Source organism: Dasypus novemcinctus, chromosome 3 (genome assembly GCF_030445035.2).
Source record: "Dasypus novemcinctus isolate mDasNov1 chromosome 3, mDasNov1.1.hap2, whole genome shotgun sequence".
In the NCBI taxonomy this organism is placed as follows: domain Eukaryota; kingdom Metazoa; phylum Chordata; class Mammalia; order Cingulata; family Dasypodidae; genus Dasypus; species Dasypus novemcinctus.
The window spans coordinates 150704539-150719666 of record NC_080675.1 but is presented as its reverse complement, the minus strand read 5'-3'; the positions used below and the strand labels follow the sequence as shown (position 1 = coordinate 150719666).

General features: G+C 61.6%; 1 protein-coding gene across 1 annotated transcript in view; it reads left to right on the top strand.

Annotated features, from left to right (window-relative positions):
* Window positions 1-15128, top strand: part of CSPG4 (chondroitin sulfate proteoglycan 4) — a 35246-nt gene that overhangs the window by 4352 nt on the left and 15766 nt on the right. The window contains 1 exon segment of the mRNA XM_058294561.2: window positions 14255-14418. Within this exon segment, the coding sequence (XP_058150544.1) occupies window positions 14255-14418 (164 nt within the window).

Sequence of the window (15128 nt, the reverse complement as noted above, 5' to 3'; positions counted from 1 at the left end):
CACACCCCGGCCGCCTCCCAGCCTGCGGAGGAGCCGGCGCTGCCCGGTCTGCCAGCTCTGGTGTGCGTGAGCCAGGCCTCCAGCCACTGCTGATGCTTAACCACCGCAGGGCGTATGACTCACGGTGCGTCCCAGAGGCTCCCAGCCCAGACCCCGCTGCGGAGAGCCCCAGCCCAGCCCAGGTCCCCATGGTTTGAGGGAAAACAGGGCCCAGGGAGGGGTGGCTGCTGGCTTAGAGTCATACAGAGAGTCCTTAGAGAGTGGGAGCGCGGCCCCTACCCTTTGCCCCCGTGCTCTGGTTTGGGCTGTGGCCTGGCCTGCAGGACTGGCAGCTGCCTGAGGGCAGGCATCCCTCCTGCTTTCCTCAGGGCTCTCCACCGCCTTGCCGAGCACAGGGCTGGGCCCATCAAGGGGCACAGAAATCACTAAGCCCACCAGCTGAGGGCTTTCAGTACCCCTAGGTCCCCAGGGCTTTATACCTGGAGGCTGCAGAGCCTGAGAACACGGGATGCCTGCCTACCCCAGGTCACACATAGCAGTTCCACGAGCATATACTTATAGATTGGGATTTTGTGTATGTACGAAGTGGTTTTGCTAAAGCGTTCTCTGGCTTTTAAAAAATTACTTTGAGTGGAAACAAATTGAGATCGGGGACACTCAGGTCAAATGCAAGGAAGAACTGCCTGGCTTTCAAAGAATCTACATCAAAATTAATACTAAGGGGTAGTGGATGTGGCTCAAGCCATTGAGCACCTGCTTCCCACGTGGGAGGTCCCAGGTTCAGTCTCCGGTGCCTCCTAAAAACAAAAAACAACAAGCAAACAAATGGAAAAACCAGTCGATGGAGTCAATGTGGCTCAGTGGTTGAGCACAGCCTTCCAATATAAGCAGTCCCAGATTCAATCCCTGGCCTGGTACCTAAAAAAAAAAAAAATATATATATATATATATGTATATAAGGACCCTTGGAAAATATCTTTCCCCAGCTGGAGCATGATGGGGCACTGAAGGCAGGGAGCACAGCACAATGCCAGCGTCCTCCCGGACAGGTAGGGCCTATGCGGTCTCTCTACCTTCCTTTCCCACTCCCGCCCTCAGGACATTCCTGAGCATCCAGGTGGGCAAGAGCCTCATGGAACCATCCACCTGCAGACCTAAAGGCACCATTATTGTTCTGTGCCCTCCTTCCCCCGGTGCATCACGTTCCAGCGATCCTGTGAGCAGGTCCCCAGGCTGCCTGGTAAACTGGGCCACCAGGTAACCATCCACGATAATGCATAACCTCTTGCACCCTTCCACCGTGGTTCAAGCTGTTCCCTAACACTTGGCCTTCCCTTTCTCCCCATGCGTCAAGGCTCAGCTCCAGCACCAGCTCCCCCCGGGGGCCGTTCCCAGCCGCTGCCCTGAGGCCTGCCCCCCTCCTGGGAAGCTGCCCTCCATCCGCCCTGGTTCAGGACCCCGGCACTCTGGCACCTCGTGGGTACACCCAGGGCTGCTCAGCAGCCTGGCTTGGAGCCGGGAAGGAGGCCGTGCAACCCCTGGGCCAAACCCTGCACTCAGGACCCCTGGCCCCCACTCCACCGCCAGAGCAGGGCCCTGGCCTGGGTCAGCTCGCTCTCTGGGGAGATAGAGGGGACTGGGGAGAGGAGACCAACTTCCGTTCCCACCTAAGAGTCACCCTTTCCAGCCCGCATGGCAAGAGGGGCAGCTATAAATATCGGTAGGCCCAGGATGCGGATTCCCACGACACCGGCCCCTCCCGCCCCCTCCCGAGCACATTGGGCTCTCCTGCCGCTGGAGGAAGGCCAGGCTTTAGGCCCAGACACACGCGCTCGCGCTCGCTCACTCTCCATCCTGGCCAGGGAAGGAACAAATCACCCTTTTTGGGCGTCTGGGAGCAGTTAAAAGTGAGCTCCCTCCCCCCACTCGGTCCTGACTCAGGCCCTGCATCTCCCCCTTCCTGAGTCCTCAGCTCTGGGAACCTCTACAGGAATGGGGGAGGCTGGACAAGCGGGGGAGATTCAATTCCAGCTCGGCCACTTACTCACCGCGTGACCTTGGCCAAGCGACTCCAGCCTTTCTGTACCTCAGTTTCCTCCTCTCTAAAATGGGGAGAATTATTATTCCTACCTCTTACGTGTGTTGGATTAAACAAGATACTGTAACGCATTTTCCAGGAGTGAAGGCTCAGTAAGTGCTGGCTGCTGTTATTCTCTTACCATCTTCCTCCCGGCGTCGGGGCAGAGCTGGCAGTTTGGGGCTCCCTGATTGGGAATCTTTGAGAAAGGCTCCAAGGCAGGGGATTGGACGTGGTGACGCTATGAGAGGCTCTGTGTGGAGAAGGGGAGCTGGGCACCCGCGGGTGTCAGGCAGCTGCTGCCCACCAGCCAGGAGCCCTTCCGAAAGGGGGATGAGGAGGAGGGGAGGGGTTCTGGCCCCTGGCTGAGGACCACATGCCCCTCGCCCTGGGCTGCTCAGCTCCCTGGCGTGGGGACGATGCCTGAGGCTCCTGCATGTGAGAGGTTGAGGGGGGCAGGTGAAGGGAGCTGCATCTCGGCAGACGGATGCAGAATGGGTGGGCATCCTGGGGCAGTGCCAGCCACATGCTCTGGGGTCAGGTCGCCAGGTCAAGGTCCAGTGTGGGGGTACCCTCAGCCTTCACCCGCAGAGATGCCTCTTTCTAACAGACCATGGGCAGGGCCCAGCTAGCACCCCAGATCTGTGCTAATGGAACCCAGGTGCCTGCCCCCTGCCAGGGATCAGACTCCGGGCAGCTGGGGCCCCATGCTTCCAGCCATCCAGCTGGAGCCCAGCTGAGCTCCTGCAGCGGTGGATACTCCAGCGGGGGCCTGTCCTCCAACTGATTGACAGCCCTGGAGATCTGAGCCAGCTGTGCGATGACAGCCTGGGACATTTTGCCCTGCTATGTGGCCTTAAGCTGTCCTTCTCTGGGCCTCTGGATGGTATCTTCAGGCTCCAAAGTCAGCTCTAAAAATCTGAGCTCAGTTCTCTTGGGAACAGTCAGGGGACTCTGCTTTTCAGAGAGAGCCAACGGTTTGTCCCGGGCCGCACAGCATGGCAGGCTGGGCCCTGGAACGGGGCTGGCAGGCGCCCGCCTGGCCTGCCAGGGCTCTTTGGCATTGGGGAATCTCTTCCCTAAGTGGGCAGGGAGCACTTGGGCTCTCCGGGGATCCATGGTGGCTCCTCTCACCCCGGTTCCCATCTCCCAGCCCCGCCCTGCCAAAAATAAACCCAGACCACCCCATCTCCTACCAGCCAGACCCACCCAGCCCCTCCCAGCGCCAGCTGAGTCACCGCACAGAGCTGCTCCTTTTTTTAACTGTCTGAGTCACCAGTTGTGGCAGTGGCTCCATGACAAACGCCCCTGGCTAAAAGCCTGCCTGCCCTGGGCTCTGCAGCCACCCCCTTGGCCTCCAGTGGGCACAACCAAGAGAGCCACCTGAACAGTGGCTGGCAGCAGGCGTGAGTCCAGCTTGAAACTGCCAGGCCTGGGCCTCCCACCCTGACTTCCTGAGACCACCAGGAATAGAGGGCCTCACTGGGATCCAACTCAGCCTCTAGCCACTGTGCGGAGGGCCGGAAAGGACTCTATGCGACAGAAAACCCTTCTGCAAGTCACCTTTGCTTCTTCTGTCTCCCCTCGACGCCCAGTATCAGCGGGTTGCCCACCTCCCCTCCCCCTCCCCCATCTCCCATCCCCATCCCCCATTCCCATCCCCTCCCCCCTCCCCATCCCATCCCTCCATCTCCCCTTCTCCATCCCCCATCCCCCATCCCTCCATCTCCCCTCCCCCATCCCATCCCTCCACCCTTCCTCCCCCATCCCATCCTCCATCTCCCCTCCCATCTGTCCATCTGCCATCCCCATCCTCCATCTCCCCCCATCCCTGACCTGCCATCTCTCTCTTCCCCATCCGTGTCCCACCACCTACCCCCCCATTCTTGTCTTTGTCCCTCTCTCCATCCCCGTTTCCCTCTCTGTCCTCCCCATCTCTCTGGCCCTCCTCTTTTCTCTTCTCCTCAGGCCTTTACCCGCCCCCCCTCAGTGGCCGTCCAAGGTGTCCCCTCTGCAGCTGGAGTCCGTGCCCCACACCCTGGCCTCCTCTGCCTCCTCTGTAGACACAATGACCTGATGAACCCTCACCTCCACCCATTCTCACGAGGAACTCTGGGCCCCCAGGGACCAATCCTGAGAGAATTTTCCATCCCCCTCACTCAATGTCCCCCCCCCCCCCCCAGAAGCAGGCTACATCCTGTCCCAGGGAATGTCAGAATCCCACAGGCACTTCCTTGGGGGCTAAGAAAGGGGAGCAGGAGGCCTGGGAATGGCCCAACCCCAGCCCCTACCAAGGGAGCCTGCGCAGCCTCAGACCCCAGGGCTCCTGCCTGTGGCTGGGCCTCCAGCTATAAATAGGGGCTCCAACTCTATTTACTTTAAAAACAAGGACCAGACTCAGTCACCACAGGCCCAGCAAAGCATTCCCTGTCTGAGACAGGTCCCCAGCCACACCCCATCCCGGCCAGCCCCAGCTCCCTGCCTCTGGGCACTGGCGCCCTGGAGGGGGAGAGGACTGGGAAGGAGCCTGGAGGTGAGGCCAGACTCAGCTCCTGGGTGCAGGCCCACCTAGCCAGAGCAGCTGGTAGCATGCCACCCACCCCTGTGCACCCTGCGCCCCCGCCGCTTTCTTCTCACCTCGCTTCCCCAAAGCAGGGCCTGAGGCTCAGGTGTTGAGAGAAAGGAGTAACACTAACCCAACTCCCCAAGCCCACTTTGTGGGTCTCTGCACCCCACGTGCAGAGAAGGGTGGGGGAGACTTTTCCCTGGAGGGACATGGGAGCATTTCACAGCCAGAAAGGAAAGCAGAGCCTGCCAGGTGGAGGGCCCAGTCAGAAAAGGCAGAGGAGTGGGAGCCTGCTGGGTGGAAAAGAGCCCGAGGTCCAGTGAGGCTGGCACCTGATGTCCGAGGGAGGTGGTCCGCAAAGCCGGGCAGGCAGGCGCGAGGTCGCCCGGGGCCTTGGGTGCCAGGGGGTTAGCACTCACTGATCCTGGGGCAATGGGGAGCCATTGAAAGCTTCCGGTCAAGGGAGGCTGGTGGGGCAACTTTCATTTGAGAAGGTTAATTCTGGCCACTGTTAGCAAAGGGGGGCAGGAAATGCATCAAGGCAGACAAGGGATGGTGGCCGTCTGCCTTGTGGGACGGTGCAGAGGACAGAGGTGGAAAGATGAACTTGAAGGAGAACTTCGGGGTTTAGTCAGTTGCAGGGAAGGAGACGGGAGACAGTCAAAGAGGACTCTTGGGTTCCACTCAACAATGGGAGGATGGTGAGGGGGTTGGGGCAGGGATGACTCTGAACCCAATTCAGGAGGGGTTGGGGTTGGGGGGGATCCTGGGGTGTTCTGTGTAGATGTGCAGGGGGCATTGCATTGGGTGGGTCCAGAACCCTGGAGAGCTTGTGGTGGACCCAGAGATACGAGTGCCATCGGCAAGAAGGAGGCGCTAAGGCGGGGGTGCTAGGGGGGAGAAGACACGGCCTGGAGAGAGCACGGTATGGGTGGACACAGCTCCAGAGGGATGACAGGCTGATGGGGGCCCAAGGAGATGGCAGGTGGGGGTGTTAGGCGGCAGGGGCTATTCGAGGGGGCCTCCCCCCTTCCCCACCCCTGCTGGCACACCATCAGCGACAGGGAGCTCGCCGCTCCGCCCGACTGTTGTCAGGCTGCTCCGCCTGACAGAAGCCCCTAGCAGGACGCTGAAGCCCACCTCTCGGTGATCCTCTTCCCTGCGAGGCTGCTTCTGGCCCCGGGGTGCGCAGAAGCCCTGGGTAGGAGGATCCGGCCCTGGGTCCTGTCCTCAGGCGCTTCCAGTCCACCAGGCCTGTGGCCATTTTGGTCAGAGGAGACTCCGCTGCACCCACTGGAGCGACCACACCTCTCCGCCGGCCACTTCCTGCTGGGCCGGGCTGCGCTGGGCTGGCCGGGGACCAGGCGTGTGTCTGTCTCCCCACACAGATAGGAAAACTGGGCTAGAGAGAACGTGAGAGCATGTGGCCTGAGTAAAGTGTGTGTGTGTGTGTGTGTGTGTGTGTGTGTGTGTGTCTGCGCGCCCGCGCGCGCACTCGGGGGGAGGCGACTCCCGACCCAAGCCTCCTGGACATGGGACTTCTGTCTGTGAGGTCATCCCAGCCCTCTTCCCTTATTTCAGATGGGAGAACTGAAATCCAGAGACGGCTTCTCCAGGGCACACCGCCTGTTAGGCACAAAGCTGGGCCGCTGGCCTTCAGCTCCAGGCCTCTGTCCAGACCAGCTGTCATTGCTTCCACCACGCCCCCCACCCTACCCCAGCTACACACTCACTGTCTCCAAACCCAGCCTGCCAGGCGGCGGGAAGCCCTGGGACAACTCCCCAGCGGCCCTACCAATATCGGTTTGTCGTCTCTCATCCCAGAACTTGGAGATAAGCAATGGGCTTCCCTGCTCTGGACTCTGCCCAGCAGCCTCCTGGGGGCAGCTTCCCCACCCTGGGCAGAGCCCAGACCCCGTCTTTCCACCCTCTGCCCTGGCGGGCAGGACTGGCATATACCAACAGCCCCCGGAGCGTGCCCCCCCCAGCCAGCTGGAAAAAGGGTCCCTCCCCAGGGCCCCACCCCATTCGGCCCCACCCCATTCAGCCACACCGGGGGGGGGGGGGGGGGGGGGGGGGGGGCCCGGGCTGCCCAACTGCCCAGGGAGAGCAGATGCCTTCCCCTCCCTTCCTCGCGCCCTCCCACCTCCGCCCCAACCCTGACAGAGGAAGCCCCAGGGACAAGAAAGGAAAAAGCCTGTCTCCCCCAGGCAGGGGGCCAACCCTCACACCCTCCTCCCGCTGCATTCCCATTCACCACCAGGCCCCGCCCCCAGCTCTTCTGGCTCTTGCACACACTCACACTCCTTGCACACACACCCTCACTGAGGAGCACAGCATCCAGCGCTGGGGCCAGCGCCCCTGGAGCGTGAACGCCAGCTCTGCTGCTGCTCCCTGCAAAGCTCAGAGGCTGCCCTCAGAGCCTGGGTCTTCTCCCCGTGAATCGGGGATCCCTCACCGGCACCCTGCAGGGTGGAGGGCCCGAAGTTCGGTGAAGGTCCCTTACTCTTGTCTCTTCCCTGCCAGAAACCCTCCCTAAGCCCGGCCTGTTGAGGGGAGGGTCCCCCATCTCCTCTAGGACCAGGAAACCAGGGGAGAGCGGGTAAGGGAAGGGCCTAGAAATCCTCCACCTCCCTGCTCAGAAGGAAAATTATAAGGTCGGGAAAAGCCTCTTGGCCCGGCTCCCCACCACAGCGGCCCCACCCCTCCTCTGGGCCGGGGGAGCAGGAGGCTCCACAAAGACGCGCTTGAGTCCCTGCCCCCCGTCCGCCCCTCCGGGCTGGGCGGCCTCTGCGGGCTGCCTCTTCCAGCAAAGCCTCTCATTTCCCTCCCACTTCCTCTGTGCCCCACGTGGCTCCAGGGTTGGGACACGTGGCTGGGAGCCCAGGACACCAGCCCCGCCCGCCAGGGTCCTGCACCCAGCTTAGCATCTCCCACCCCATCTGCCCCTGCTTCCTCTCCAGGGCACTCAGCTTCCAGAGGGGGCCCTTAAGTTGGATGTTTTTTCCCCAATATATGCCCCTCGACATGGGTGGCCTCAAGGCACTCGTGAGCTGTGGCAGTGACCCGGGACTGGGCTCAGCCAATAGCTCAGAAAATCGTTTTCCTGCCCCAGCCTCCTTGACCTGGCAAGGGACCCAAAAGCCAACCAAGTAGAAGGTCAAGTAGCCTGAGTCTCATGGCTCGAGAGTACTTGTGGTAGAAAGAATGGGCCACCCTGACCCCCGAGGCAGAGGTCTGCAGTGTTGGGACATGGCGGCTATCTGCCCGAGAACACCACGGCGCGGCCGTCCCACCACTGGAGTGTGCTCTGCTGGGATAGGCCTGGTCTCCTGGGGGAGGCGGCTGCTGTTTGAAGGTCTGGGTGATAATGAATGAATCCACTGTTTGTATGGCAGCAGTCACTGGACCACTGGGATGGCCTGGTTCTGGGACCCCAGACTGGACTCTGGGAGGTAGACAGCTGGTACTGCGGGGTCTGCAGGTGTTGCGGGCATCCCCTCGGCAGCCAGCGCTGCGAGGGATGGGCTGTCCAGCCAATGCTCACGTGACCCCAGTGTCACTGCGGGACAGGGGATGTTGGCCCTCTGGTCTGAGTTATGTCTGTCCCATGTAACCTCCCCCTGTGTGACGGGCTCAGCCCTCTGGCGCTGGCCTTCCCAGGACTTGTCAATTCAACTAGTATTCGCTAAGCAGCTACTATAGTCAGGGCTTGTGCAAGACAGAGAGGGTCTCTGTCCCCAGGAGCTTACGGTCTCCTGGAGGAGACACATACTCAAGACCACAGGCAATTACAGAGGCAGCATGGTGAGTGCTTTGATGGCAGGCCAAGGTGCTCCCCGGGTGCAGGAAGGGCCCCAGCACTGGCTGCCGAGGGTGGGGGCGGGGCTAGAAAGTGGTACCTAAAGGGAAAAGATGATGAGGTATTGAGTGATGGGAGGTGTTGCAGGCGGGCAGGCAGTGTGTGCCAAAGCCTGCAGGCTGCAGAGCTCAGCCTGTCTGGGCGAGCGTTCTCTGTGGGGATGTGGGGTGGGGATGTGAGGTTGGGGCGAGGGTGGGCCAGGACCTTTTGTGTCCAGGTTCAAGAGCATGGACTTTATCCTGAGGGAGCCGCTGATGCATTTAAACGGAGTGACATCCTCCAGCTTGTCCCCTAGAACGGCCCCTCTGACGGCCATGTGGAGAAAGGATGGGAGATTGGAGCCTGGGGGTCAGACTGAGGGAAGGTGGCCTCCTTGTTTGGGGGACTGGGGTGTGCTGACGGAGGCCCGGCTGGGGAGTGTCCGGGAGCAGTGGCATCTGAGCGGGCACACAGGTCAGCCTCCCTCTGCCCCAGGGGCCCACGGGGCCATGTCCAACCAGATTGGGGGCCCCAAGGCCGCAACTACCTTGCCCCACGCTCACTCGGGCACACCGTGTGCACACGCACGACACTGGCCCACACACCCGTGCGCACGCTCACCTACCCCTGCCCTCGGCGGCCGGCCAGGAGTCTTTGGTTCTCATTTTAACACATTTCAAGCTTTGCTTTCCCAGCTCTACATCGGGTGGGGGCAGGATACAGAGGTTTACCCCCGGGCCCTGGGGGCTGTAGCACTGGTTCTAGATCAGAGGAGCCCTCCCACCCCACCGCAGCATCCTCAGAGGTGCCCTGGCTTGAGGGCAGAACCCTGGCAAAGAGAGAGTCCCTTGGAGGCACAAGTGAGGGAGATGGGCTGAGGCGTGGAGGGCGCGGGGGGCCTCAGGACGGCCTGGCTGCGGGGGCGGCCCCGGCCTCCCTGCTCTCACCCAGGGCTGGCACCAGCCCCAGGTGGGCCGCCCCACGCACAGCCGTGAGGAAGACAGAGCGCTCCTGAGCCCGGCCTCTGCCCACCCAGAGCACTGCCCCGGGGACTCCCCAGCTTCCCCCTGCCTGCCCAGACTGAAACCAGGGTCTGCCCCGGGTGCCAAACGCCCAGGGGCTGTGTCGGAGAAGATTGACTTGGCCCCAGCAGGACGCCCCCCCCCCCCCAGCTGGCTGGCTGGGTGCCCACCCCTCCCTCACTCCTGTCCACGGCAGCAGGTTCGCCGCCAGCCTCCCGCGTTCTCTGTCACTCTTGGTTTCTTTGCTCCATCTCCCTCCTAGGTCTTGTTCTGTATCCCGGGCTGAGGCTTTGTGGGGAGGGGGTCTTAATTTCTCGATCTCTCTCTCAGGCTTTCTGCCCCTCCCCAGTTGACTCTTTCCAACCCCATTGCTGCATGATTATATTTGTGATTGAAAGAGTGGATGGATGGATGAACGGATGGGTGGGTGGGTGGATGGGTGGGTGGAAGGAGTTTCTTTTCTCACCTCCTGCTCATCTTGGTACACTGGGTGCACCGCCCCTGCGTCCAGGTCTCCCGTCCCTCACGTGTGGGTTTGGGCACTCGGCACTGGCCACCCCGGTCGGCAGCTCTGGGCTCCCAGACTTTCTCCCTTATAAAGTCAGGCGGCAGCAGACACCCAGGAATGCTGCCGCTGCCCATGACGCATGCCGGCCGCGGGCTGCCGGCTGCCCCAGGCAATAGGAATGTGGTGGGAGCAGGGCACACGGGTTCAGATCGCCAGGCGGCAGGGTGGGGTGGGGGGGTCCCTGAGCCGGGCGGGGGGGATGCAGACAGGTGGCAGAGGCTCTCATTCTGCTTCACTCTGTCAGATGGCTTCTCCTCTGAAGCCTCAGTTTGTCTGTCTGGAAAGTGGAAGCCGAGGATCCTGCCGAGGCACGGGCTGCCGAGATTTTTGAGACTGGGCCTGGCTTTCCAGATGGTTCTGCGGCAAGGGACCGTGCTCCCAGAAACGGCCAGGAAGGGCCAGAGGGAAGGGGAGGGGGCGAAGACAAAGACAGGGAGAGACAGGGACAGGGGGAAACAGAGGCAGGGCGGGCCACAGGGCTGGTGGAGACGGGCTGGCTAGCCCCTGGGTGTTCTGAGGACTCGGAAGGGGCACCCCAGATTGGAACAGGGCCCCGTGCTTGAGATCTGCCCCTGGCCAGGCCCGGAAGTGTGCGGGGTGCCTGTGGGCAGAGACGCTGGCTGCAGTGACCGCTTTCCCCAGGACCTGCCGACCCGCAGAGGGCGGGCGCATCCCAGACACAAGCCACAAGGTTGGGGCCTCCCAGGGCAGCCCTCATTCACCCATGCCCTGGGAGTGCCCCCGGGAGCCGGGAGATGCTGGCACCACCAGCGGCCTCGCCAGGGGACTTGCTGGAGGACCGTGGCCTCCACCCCACCCTCCCGGGCCCTGGCTCCCCATCTGAGCACAGCATTGGCGGGGAAGGACACAGGCTCTCTCTGTGCCCCCAGCCCTGGGGCGAAGGAAGCCGCCCCACCCCGGGGCCCAGACAGCAGTGCCCTGTTCCCTGACCGTGGGCAGGAAGGGTGGGAAGCAGCAAGGACTTCTCCACCTTCAGCAAACTTCTCAGATGGGCGCCGGGCGAGAGGGGCAGGCACCCTCCAACACACGGCGCCTTTCACGGGGCAGGCCCAGCCGCTAACGGCAGGCCAGCACCGAAGCGCGGGCAGGCCCGGGCACAATCGCCGCTCTGTCCCGGCAGCTCCCGGCCCACACGCCTGCACACACACAAACACACAGCCTGACGCCAACCCGAAGCACCCCCGGCAGCCACCCACACAGTCACACACATGCACACAGCCCTGTCCGCTCACCTACGTGCCTTCCAGACAAACCCGCCCGTGCCGCCCCCTCCCGCTTGTACCCCACGCCATCTGGGGCATCCTGCTGCCCCCATGCCACAGGCCGGGCCCCACGCGCACAGCCCACACCATTAACTCCCCGCATGTCACAGGTAAAGCCGACTCGCACCCAGGAAGGGAGCGGGACTAATCCGCTTGGACACGAGGAGGAAGGGGCGAGAAGGGTGCCCGTTTTACAGAAGGGTGGCCCCTTCCCCTGACCCCTGCAGACTGGCCTTTTTCACGATTTTGAAAAATCGTGGTCATCCTGATCCTGGAGAGTCCCAAATCAGGCCACCGAGCCTGGCTGGGCCCATGCTACTTTTCCCACTACTCCTCTGCCTTCACGTTTTTCCAGAGCCCCCAGGGCATGAGGGGGTAGAACTGCCCTGTTGCCCACGCAGGGGAGACCTGTGAACCCCTGCCAGTTCTCTCACTCGGCCTTGCTGCTCTCCACTGAGAATGCCCATTCCCTTCCCAGTCTGCTCCTCTATTCCAACCTCACCTCCCCCTAGAAGCCCTCTGCGATTGACTCCTGGCTCATTCCTGCTTCCTCCTGTACCTCCTCCCCAACTTTCCTCCCCCCAAACAGGACTTCTGGGTTCTTGTAACTACAACCCCTCAGAGACAAGCGAGAATCAGAAGGAGACAGGAGGTAGGGGAGTGGCACTGTCAGCGTTTCCAAAGCCGGGGCTAGGAGAGCCTCCCAGACCTCTGCTGGGGTGAGGGGGCTGCCCGGCCCGCCGCTCCCGGCCGCACAAGGCAGCCTGTGTGCGCCCCTCCCGCCCAGCCCCACAGGAAGCAGCAGGGCCCAGCCCCTCAATGGGCCCATTCAGACCCCAGCTCTCTGGAAAGTACCTCTGCTTCCTGCCACCCTCCCACTCCGGCCTCGTGAACCAGGCCAAACAGATTGCTACTCTCCCTCACTGGGAGGGGCCTGGAGACAGGTAGTTCAGTGGTTAGGACAGGCCACCTGGTGCAGTCCTGTCTGGTCAGACCCCGGAGCTTGACCGTGCCCCAACAGGTTTATATGCACCCCTGGTGCAAGGGGATGGGGGGAGTCACTCCTGCCCAGGGCAGGGGCGTGCCCCCTTCCCCATGGGTGGAAGGTAAGTAAATGCTTAACATCAGTCTTTCATGGGGGCGTGGGGCCCTGGTCTGTTGTGTTTTCCTCTCTTTGGGTGGTGTAAATATTCCCGCTACGGCAAAGGCACCTGGCTCACAAAATTCCTGAACATTCAGCCATCGGCTCTTGCCCCAGTAATGAGCGCCCGTGAGCCAGCTGCAGCCTCCCTGGGCGGTGGCCCGCCCTGCAGGGCCTGAGGCAGCCCTCGGTGACCGTGCAGGGCTGAGCCCTTAAGAACCCACGCCCCTGCCATCAGGCGCCCCCTACGCGCCTGCCGCTTGCCCACTCCCCCGCCTGTCCCTCGCACCCGAGGGTGCCGGGCCCCTGGGCCGTACCCACCCAGATGGTTCTGCAGGTCTCATTTGATTCCTTTAGTTTCCCAGGCAAGGTTCTGGTATGGCCAGCCAGTGCTGGCAAGAGACGATAACCAGAGGGGATTTCAGCTCCGTCCAGGGGGAAAGCATTATCTTTCTTGGACATCCTTCCCAGTGGTGTTTGCTGCCCTGAGGCCATACAAGTCTCAGATGCTGCTTCCTCCTGGTAGTGTCAGCTGGCTCTAGCTGCGCCGGAGTGTGTGGCCACCAAGGCCATCGCTGTTGCTTACTCACATGGGGTTTAGGGGGAGCAGGAATGGGACGGATCAGCTTTTTAACTCCTTCCTGTCTTCCTCCGAGGCCTGGACATCTACGGGGCAGAGTCAAGGTTGTATTTGGCCTTAACTTCTGCAAAAAGAATGGACCAGCAGCAGATTGGAGGACAAGGAAGGCTAATTTGGGGAAACGGCCTGAAGGAGGTGGCAGCTTAAAAGGAGACCAGTGTGGGACAAAAAGGGCCCTGCATAGTAAACCACTGCCCCTGGGCAAACCCTGCTGCCCTGAGAGACCCTCTCTGCCCTGCCTAGCAGGCCCTCAGCCCCTCCCAGGCCCTGTCTCCAGTCTTAGGCCCTGGGGGAGGCAGGGGCTCAGCATTCTCATCCTTGGCTCCTTGGCCCTGATGGAAACAATGGGGCCGGATCTGACCACTCATGGGGGACCATTCATAACTCTACAGCTGGAAGCAATTTGGACCATTGGAGGAAGTTGTGGCACATTCTGGGTCCAGCACTGCACATGTTCTCCATCGGGCCTCAGAGCCTTTCTGCTCCCACGTTCAGGCCGACCAGCTGCCAGCCTCATTCCTGAGAGCAGCTGGGTGCACGGCTGGAGAGAAGTGAGGGTGGATGGGCTGCCCGTCTCCACACAAACTCTGGGCACCAGCCATGGCTCCCGCCAACCCATGGAGGTTGGCATGGCATGGCAAGGGCTGCTCAGGAGCCAAGTGCAGTTAGGAGAAAGAATTCAGGGGAGTTCAGCCTTGGGTGGGGGTGGTTCTCCTGGAGCTCCAGTCCTGGAGAGGTGACACCAGGTCAGGTGGTCAAGTCAGTGATGGTTTCATTTGGGGCCAGAAAGGGACCAGATCCCGAATGGAGATTCCACTGGGGTCCAGCGGAGGAGAGCCAGAGCTGGCAGAGGAAACTCCCCGAAGGAGACCTGTGTTTCTGGGAATTGCTGGGTTCCAAGGTCCAGGCTGGACACAAAGTTAGGGCATGCCTTCTGGTGCCAGAACCAAGAGGTTCAGGGGACCTGGCTGATGTCCACAGGGCAGCCCCACATAGGAGAGCGAAAGGGTGGGCCGGCATGGAGCCCCTGCCTGCAGCCTACCCGGCCATCTCCGAGGTGTCCATCCTCCTCCACACAAGAGGCCGAGCCTCGACCACACTCCCTCTCTCACACAGCCTCCTTCTTCGGTGGGAGCCATCTGGAGGTGCCTGTGGCCACGACCCTGACTGACATCGACCTCCGGCTGCAGTTCTCCACGGCCCAGCCCGAAGCTTTCCTGCTCTTGGCAGCGGGCCCAGCTGACCACCTCCTGCTGCAGCTCTTCTCTGGACGCCTGCAGGTCAGTGACATTCCCCCCAGGGTCAAGGACAGGATCTCTTCTCTGGCTTTGAATGGCCCCCCACTGCTGTGGGACCTTATTCGAAAGTCCCTGTCACCTTGGGCTCTCGAGTTCGCACCTGTGAAATGGACACCACCAGCACCCCATAAAGTGTGAATCCTCATGAACTGGCTCAGCTCTCCTGTGCGCCTCAACCTCCCTTCTCACACAACCCCAGCTGGCCCCTTTTGCTCTGACCACGCTGAGCCACCTTCTGGGCCCTGGGCATCTCGGGGTCTCTGGCCACCAGCCTTGGCTCACTTACTCCCCCTGCCTCATGGGTTCCGTCCACTGGCTCCAGCCTCCCCTGAGATCTCCCTGTGGGTGTCCCTTCCTCCAGGAAGTGTCCTCACCTGGCACTCACCTGGATGGGGCCCTCTCCTGGGCTCTGCTTACACACACCCAGGCATCCCTCTGGCAGAGCACCAGTCACCCTGAATTGCCATTATCTGTCGATGATAGTGGCAGCACCCGTAAAGCCACAGCGTCCTTCTCTTTCCATTTGCTCACTCAGCCACCACAAGCAAGGAGTTTTCTGGTTCTGTCTGGAGGATTACCGCTCATGAGGTCTTTGAGAACCCTGAGGTCATACATAGTACAAATTTGGGGATCCATCTGCTTCCACACCCCAATGGGGATTCAACTGTGGCCTCATCACCTGCTGCTGCCAT